Consider the following 8,810-nt stretch of genomic DNA (forward strand, 5'->3'; position numbering starts at 1 on the left):
GGCAACCACGGATGTGGGGGGAGTGGAATACCCCTCCTTTTGTTTCGAATTTTGGTCATTTCTACCATAGATGGCTAACAGTGTGATGCACTTTTACTAGGCTCTGTGCCATCCTTGAGAAAATGTGACTGTAGCCCTGCCCACATTCGTATTTTTCCGAAAGTTGTACCCAGCCCGCTATCCATTCCATTCATGCACGGGTGCACTTACCCAGCCCACAAAATCCGTACCCGCAGACCTACGCTGCCAAGACAGGACACGCCATTCTGCAGTGGTGACGTCATGGTGTGACGAGGTGACGTCACAAGTGATCGGAAGCGGAGCCCCAGCCCCCGATAAAGTGCGGAGCCCGCCTGGTGGGTGTGAGAGCACAAGGTGATACCCCATGTCCTACGACGCTTGACGGCTCGGCCGGGCACTGAGATGCGCCGAGACCGATCAGACAAATGCGAACCAATCCCTGTCCGTTCTGACTCTGGCTGAGTTAAGTTAGACGAGACAAGAGCAGATAGGTAGATCAAAGCTAGATTGACTGTGACGTCATGATTCTTAAGGTGTTTAAATGTAAGATGTAAATTGCAAATTCATGGACTTTTCTGGCAATCATCCTCTATTTTTCCGGATTGCATGCGCACTGCAGCTTAGGAAAATAAGCACAAATGACACTCGTATATCTGATGTTTAGCACCGCAATTCATTGCCTCCTATGTTTTTACGGGCCTTGAGATTGCATGAGTTAGGACCATGCTACAAAAGGAGCACAACCCTTTCCTGGCACAGATAAGGCTGTTTCCTGTCACCCCTTGTCTGGGCATCATTAGCCGGCCTCTGCTGGTGATATTTTCCTTTCGGTTATGATTAGCGCTTTGTTTGGATTTCGCATGAGCAACAGACAGTGTACACTTGCGTTATAAAACGTCATCGAACAGTCGTGCATTTGAGGTGGAGACACCATACGAAAAATCATTGCCATGATTATCACCAACGTATTGCGCTTGCGTCGTCGAATGCGCTAAATCGTATGGCATCTACACACAGATGCAGCTCAATATTCGATAGATTTTTGGGATAGCGATAAATGTAAGACGGCTGGCCTACATGATTTACATATACATATCTCTTGATGATACGTTACAGCGTTAAGTTACGCAAACGTTCTGCATGGGTTCCGTTGGGGTCAAAGTCGTTGCTAAACTACCCACCCAGGAAATCAATTACGTGCGGTTAATCACACACCGATTCTGCCGACGGATTTTAGCGTGCCATGCAACTCCACGGCACTGCCATCCCGCACCATCCACTCTTTTGGTCAGTCGGTACCTAATGACGGCTATTTGCTAGCCGCATATGAAAGATTTCCGCGACGAGAAACCCTGTGTCCGTGGTTTCCGTGGTCTGTGATGGACGTTTTTTTTCACGCCACGCAGTGCTCGGATTTCCAGCGCTCTGGCAAGACGACCACTATGGCACGACAACGGGCTTTTATTCAAATGTTTCTGGGCCTGATACAAGTCATCACCTTGCAATCTCGATAGCTGCGGATTCTTAATCACCAACTAGAAAATGCAGTTTGCAAAGATTTGGAATGCTTCGAGGAAAGGCGGATAGATAAGGTGGAGCGATAGTCATTATCAGCGCAAAGGTCGGACAAACAGGACGGCGTTTAAGCATTTCAGCTACGCTGCTCACTCCCCCCAACCCCTTAACCACACTCTCCGCGTATCGTGACGAGATATTTCCGGCCCGGGGTAGCAGACGGGTGCGTCGATTTCTCCGCGCCACCGCGGCCAGGTCGATCGCGGCTGTGAACCGCAGTGTCGACACTCCGCTTCAGTTACCTGCCGCTCTGCAGGGTTGCATCACCGCTGGGCGTCCGGCGACATCGAGACGTCAGGTGGTGTCTGCCGGAGATCTCAGCAACGCCCCGCCGCCTGCCCCGAGCGGCCGAGCTCACATGGGGCCGGATAGAGGCTCGGCAGACTGGGGCAGGGGCGACGCAGCAGAGGAGAGGAGAGGGGAGGGGGAGACGTAGATGGTGGCCCTGGAACCTCCTCAGCGCTGTGATGGATAACTCGGCCGCTCTGAGAGCCTGGACAATGACCCTGCGCCGATTGGGCGTGACGTACCGCTGGCGATCGTGGCCGACCGGACGTATAGTGCCTCTGCAGCACTGCACCAACGTCACTCGTCAAAGCAATTGAATGATCTGGCAAAGGCACTGGATCAGCATACGGTGTGACGGTACAGGCTGCACCTGGCAGACGACTGGAAAAGCTACAGCTGACAGCTTCGGTGGACCGGTGCGACCGCACGCGCTTCCTCGCGGAGCCTGGCGCGACGCGGCCTCGTCCAGCAGACTGGTGGTCCACGGCGGTACTCCTGGACCGGTCCAGCGGCCGTCCGCCGCCTGACACGGCCCGCCGACTCGGGTCCGGCTGACGTACTCCGGTCTACGGGGAGCAGACAGGCGCTGATTCACTGCCGTTCTCTCCGACCGCTAATGGTCGCCTTTCTACAGCAGCCGCCCTGCGGTCGGGCGTTAAACGTTTGTGCCGGCGGCCGGGCGGCGGCACTTCTGCCGGTCTGCCCGCTGCATGACACGACCCGGAGAAACGCCGTCCGCCCTCGGCCCGGCCGGGGTCGCATGGCGACCTGAACCGGGGTTAACAGAGTGCGCTGTCACGGCAAGGGTGAGGAGAGGCGCGAGCCTTGGTTGTTCTATAATCATCTCACGGACGTTGCAACTGAGTGGGGGAGTACTGGCTCAGGACAAAATGGTCGTGGTGGATCGAAACTTTCTGCCGGCTGAGGTCTTGTTTCCCGTTGCATCGAGTATTGTAGGTTGCGACGCCAATAACAGAAATGCTTGGACGCGTAGGCCAACACGCACTCGGGGGAGCTTGACCCCCCCCCCCCCTCTCCCTGAGGGTTTTGCGGAGTAGTTTCCGAACGGCGCGTTGTAGCCACGCCAAACTTTGGAAAGCTGTAGATAACTGAATAGCATATCATTTGGTATACAAATTTAGATGTACCTTGTAAGGTCGCTGGCCAGATTAGAGCCAAGCCATGGATTCAGCGAAGTCAATTTCAAGGAATGCTTCAATGAAACCAATTTCGTTGACCTAGGATCAGGTATAACGGTCAGACCAAGGTCAAAACCAGCCTGCCTTTTGACTCTAAGCTGGCTGTATGGGGTAGGTTTTGGTGCTCATTTAATATTCATTAATAACATAAACCCTGTTATATATCTTCCATGAACTTCTGACTGGTAAGAATAGGTCACTGACCTAAAATGACCCAGGTCAACATTTTGTTTTAGAAACATGCTGCCTAGCGTAATCTTTGTCGCCTATTCAAATGCAAAGCCCAAAGCAGTCATGTATGATTTTGGTCACTATGACCTTCGAAATGTCAAAGAAGGTCATTGACCTTGGGTGAGTGTGTGACGTTTTGCTTAGAACATGTGTCTAGGTTTTGGGGGCGCTTTAGAGACCATCTTGGAGTTTGACCTCGTTTGGACTTACCTGACCAAAGTTCATAACTCAGGAACCTGAAAATTTAACCTAAGTGAGTTCACGTACAGACCAAAACACCCTGTGAATTTGGTGTTTCTAGCCCTCTTAGTTCCTGAGATTTCAGGGGGTCAAATTGACCTCACTCGAGCGAAGGGTATCCAACTGACCACCCGAGTGCGTGTTAAAAACCGGAGTTATAGCAACGACGTCTGCGAAGGCATCATTAAGTATATAACCATGTCATAGAAGGCTGAATCGTGTTTTTTATCATCCTGTCACGATTACCGGGAAACAGCGTAGGTGTTGGCAAGTTAAAAGGCTGACAGATTTGCCTATCGTTCTCGCATAGTAAAACACGCGACCTGGCGTGGTAAACATAACGGCATGATACATTGTGGTGGCAAGTACTTTGGGCCTCTTGGGTTGTTTCGTAGTCACGTCACTAGAACACATTTTACATTTGGTTTGATAGCATCAGATTCACAGTCGAAACAATCCCGTTAGTCTCGTTCCCCGGTTGGCTTAAGACAATCCATACCATCTAACCTTACTCGATGGCAACAGCGCACACGGATCACCTGACCTGTATGGCTGACCGCACGCGCTGACCGCGCCCTCCGCCGTTGCAGCTGATCGGAGACACGCGACAGACGGTGCGGGACCTGATCTCGCACGTGCTGCTCGAGTTTCGGGTGGAGGAGCCACTGCTCCGCCTGGGGGACTCGCTGGCCGAAGCCGACCCGGAGGCCGAGGCGGCGCTGCTGGAGGGCGAGACGCTGATCGTGGAGGAGGGCCGGCTACAGCACCATCCGCGCGCAGGTGAGTCGGTCCGCTGGCTGACCGGGCCGCGTCCAGCCGGCCACCGCTGGTGCACGGCAAAGCCTCGAACGCAAACGCCGGTGTCCTGCGCGCGCTGCCCTAACATGCCATCAGAAGATGATGGCATCTGACAAGGTGCGAGGGGGTTTATGGCGTGAGGAAGCTCCATGACCGAAATAATTATAGACTTCAGATTTCAGAAGCGCGCTTCCTAGCCCCTTATTCGCTTGAACATATTCGATGGGGTTAATTGTAGGGGACGATGGATATATCACCCCTGAGTCTGCATGGGTGGTTCGGGCTGAGAAGCAAGATGTGGGAATGATTCTCGCTAAGGCCAAACGTCCTGGGCGTCATGCTCAGTGCACTGGCCGTTGCATTTTTCCCGCCAGCAGCCGTGATAGCGAGTGACGTGGTTGCACTTGGAGTCGGCCCATTACTTGTGTCCGGAACTAATTGAAAGAATGTTTCCCTGCCTGGCTGCCTCACTGCAATGAATTCATCGGGCTCCAAACGGTGCAGCTGATTGGCGATCCTTCTTGACGTCACTCAAATTTTCTGTCCTCAAAATACATGCAATGCCAAGCATAACTGGAAAGGCCCAGTTGAGCAATCCGTTCGGCTAGTCCGCAGCTACCGCTCACGTGCCGGGTGACAGCTACAGGTGCTCCGCACACGCGCCAGGTGACAGCTACAGGCGCTCTGCCAGATTACGTGCAGTGCGCAGCATTAGCAATGTTTGGTGGATTTAATGAGCAGCACTGTCAACAGGCTTTGTGCAACACTACATCCTTTCAATTTCTTATATCAGAAGCGGGTCACACGAAGCGGAAACGAATCCACAATGCGGCAGGCTAACAGCGTGCCAGAACCAACACGCTGTCAAAAGACTGAACACGGAGATAAGTTGTCATGGTTGCGAGTTATCACGGAAGGATTTGTGGGTGGGAAAGCTCCTTGAGCTGCACGGAAAGTCGCACATGCCGATAACTTGATGGTTCAGTGAGCTGCCATTGCGACCAAAGCGCGCGCTTAATACGGGCCTCTGTCTCCGCCCGTTGAACTGGACTGAAGTCCCAACCCGGCCCCCGTGCGGCGGTGGCACCTGTCAGCATCGGACTGGAGTGCTGCGCTCGGAGACCTCCCGGCTTCGGCGGCTACGGCTCGGACCCACTTGGCTCCGATTGCGCAGCTCGTATTCCTACTCGGTTTCGCCTGGACAAGCCGTGTAGCCCTACTTGCGTCCGGTTGGGTTTTGTCCCTGAGAGCACGGCAGTCCGCAGAAAAAGTCACACTCTTGCTCCTCTGACGGGTCGCGCGTAGCCCCAAGCGTCGCCTATGCCGCTTCCATCCCAGTCGTCTGGCCGCGCACACCCTGCAACCGCCGAGCACGCCGCGGCTCGGCCCCGGCCACGCCGGTCCTGCGCAGCGGTCCTTCGTGACCAGGCCAGCCGTGTGCCATTGCGTCAGCGACCGCTGCCGCCGGCGGGGGCCGGTGGGGCCCGCTAATTGTCAGATGGACGGCTTTGGTGCGCTCCGGCCGCCCACAGCCGTACCCGCCGCCCCACGCGGCGCCGCCGGAGCGCAGCCTAGCCTGACGTGCCACCGTCACAGCGTGGGGACAGTGTGGCGGTCTCCTGTCACACGGCGACGGCCGGCGCTTCCAGCGACGTAGCACGTGGAGAGGCCTGCATTCTTAAGTCAGAGTAGTACGTGGAGAAGTGCATGGATAAGCCCACGTATTTAAGTCAGAGCATATGGAGAAGTACATGAGGAGGCCAGCGTCCTTAAGGCTGGGTGTATGGAGAAGCACACGAAGAGGCCCGCGTCCCTAAGCCGGAGTGTATGGAGAAGCACATGAAAAGGCCCGCGTCCCTAAGCCAGATCGCATGGAGAAGCACCCGGAGAGGCTCGCGTCCTTATATCAGAGTACATAGAAAAGCTCCCTGACTCCTGTTCTGATGGGCGGAAAAACCAGTACGGTCCCCTTGCAACGTCTGTTGCCCGCATCGTCTGAGCCCGCGAGCCACCGTCAAATGGGTAATCACTCATTTTAACGCAGTCACTTCCACCCGTTCTCACTGCATCGTGCATAGCCAACACAATGAGTACAGTAGCAAGTCTTTAAAGTGGGTTGCATTAGTGAATTACAATGTTTTGATCAAGGCTTTTGATCTCGCATCTCTGCTCTGCCAACGCGGTTTCACTGCTCTTTTGCTGCCCAGTCACTCATGGCGTCCACTATTACTGCTTCTTCCATATTAGATCCTCAAATACAGCTTGAAAACGTGGAGTGGCTGGAGGCTTTATACCCCACACCGTCATAAAAACCATGCGTCTATCTGGTCTTGGTTCACGTGGACCAATTCCTTCGGTCGCTATCGTCTGCAGCCTTTCCTGGCTCCGCAGTGTAGATATTGATCAGGAGTCATTGAAACAGACTGCTCGGAGCAGGATTGATAGCTGCTTAACATTCCTCACCCAAGCGGCGTGTCATGTAGTTTGTTTTCCAGTTAACATGTGTGATAAGATCTGAATAATTTCACTAGCTCTCGTTAGAAGCACAGCGTTCCGATAACGGTGAATTTGCAAAATGTTATGGAAGCATCCGCGCAAATTACCGCGGTTTGGAATTTAAAATGATGCACTTGAGCCGTTCATAATTACTGGAAACACGCATGACGTGATGCAACGAGTGTCGCGCATATGCAGCAAAACGGGTGCATCACAGGTCAACCAGGGATAAAAGGGCAAAGCAGACATTTTTTGATAATGTGAATCCGGAAAAAGAGTACATGTTTGGTATTCTCTCACGGTTGCCTGACTGCCCCAACGGATATGATGCGCCCAGTTGTCTACACTGGCTCCATCGATATTGGCTGTCAGCGTGCATTGTTCGCTTATTTCCAGCGCTCCCCAGCTGCTCGTGCAGATGAGCCCATCGGGGGGGGGAGGGGGGGAGGGGACGTCCCTCGTTCGGTCGTGCGATGACAAGTCCCGCACTTCCAGCACGCTCGCGTGCCTGGCGCTCTGTGCAGAGCCCACAGCGGAGCAGCGGCGCCCGCCTTGGGAAGCGCCTGCGCTCTGGGACAGGCCCCGGGCCCGCCGAGGGCGTGCGAACCACGACGGGTCACGGGGACCGCGCCAGAAATGGTCCGACACACACACGGGGCGGCGCATTTTTAGTTACACATTGTCGGCACTCGTTACTCAGGCCGTTTCCGCCGCCGGCGGCGCGGCGGTCGGCTTCACGGCATCCGAGTCTCAGTCCCTCAGCGTGCCGCTTTCTGTCATGGATTCATTAGCCCAGGCGAGGGGTGTGATGCGGCGCTGTTCCGGTTGTACGGGCGTGGGCCGACGTCAGTCGCGGACGCGTCGCGAGTGGCCCGCCGGGTCGTCACGTCCGGCGGCTGGCCGGGGTCTCCGGGGACGGCTGGATCGGCTTAGTTTTTGCCGTTTGACTGTTGCCAGGCCAGCGAGTCCAATTAATGAATACCGGCAGGCCGGCGCCGGGCTCATGGTCAGCCGAAATGGAAGGCATGTATGACGACCCACGGCCAGCCGAAATGGAACGCCTGTGTGACGAGCGATGACTACGATGCCCCGTGCGAGGCGTGTTACCATGTTTGGCCGGCCGCTCCTGGAGCGCGGACCCAGTGAACCGACCAGCTGCCGACCAGAGCGCAGGACGCTCAGGTGGTGCGTAGCTGCTCTGTATCCGCGTGAGCTTGGCGAGGAGCATGACGTGTCTTTACACGGCTCTCAGATTGGGAGGTCGCTTTATTCATGGTGCGACCGCATGTTCTGGTGTCAAGACGCCGGACATAAGCATATGCTTACATGATGCATGCAGCCACATGCCTTCCCGGATGCGCAACCCACTTCACAAATATGAATAGCAGTGCATGTCTGACTGATTGCTGCATGCTGCTGCTCAGTAGTTCCCTCGTTAATGAACGTTACAGCGGCGCTCATGCACGCTGACCTCTGCTCATAGGTGCGGGAATATGCGAATAGCGGCATTATGACAATTTTATCGCCCGATCCTGGTATTGCTACTACGATATTTGATTCTCTGAAGGATGTATGTGGCTTAGTTTCTCACGTTCTTCACGGGTATCGACTCTAACTGTTCGTGTCGTTATTCTGATTGCCCCTAATAGTCGTGGGGATCACGCGATAGATATTGTTGGCTGCCTCGATTATGTGGTTCCAGGTCAGTCGACTGCTTTTTTATTCAACAAATGCATCCTTGATGGTCTTTATTAGTGGTGGCTCTGATAAACTGGCTTGTTTACCGTGGGGGCAGCTTTTACTTTTTGTGACATTGTAAATCATTTTGTTTTGTCGAAAATTGCTTGATTTATGCTGTGCGTGAAGCATTTCGATAAGTTAGTGTGAAAGGGATCCAAGACATCGTGTGTCGCTTGTGGCAAAAAAAAAACTGCACTGTTTAAACAGATGACCTATGACTAA

The 8,810-nt window shown here is 54.2% G+C and overlaps 1 protein-coding gene across 1 annotated transcript in view; it reads left to right on the forward strand.

The window, feature by feature from the left end:
• Positions 1-6,009, forward strand: part of LOC119102312 (uncharacterized) — a 48,883-nt gene extending 42,874 nt beyond the window's left edge. Inside the window, exons 2-3 of the mRNA XM_037225679.1 lie at positions 4,145-4,334; positions 6,002-6,009. Of these exons, the coding sequence (XP_037081574.1) occupies positions 4,145-4,334; positions 6,002-6,009 (198 nt within the window). The remainder of the gene's footprint in view (positions 1-4,144; positions 4,335-6,001) is intronic.
• The last annotated feature ends 2,801 nt before the right edge of the window (positions 6,010-8,810 follow it).

The sequence above is a fragment of the Pollicipes pollicipes genome, unplaced genomic scaffold, assembly GCF_011947565.3.
Source record: "Pollicipes pollicipes isolate AB1234 unplaced genomic scaffold, Ppol_2.1 Scaffold_5724;HRSCAF=6776_pilon_pilon_pilon, whole genome shotgun sequence".
Classification (NCBI taxonomy): Eukaryota; Metazoa; Arthropoda; class Thecostraca; order Pollicipedomorpha; family Pollicipedidae; genus Pollicipes; species Pollicipes pollicipes.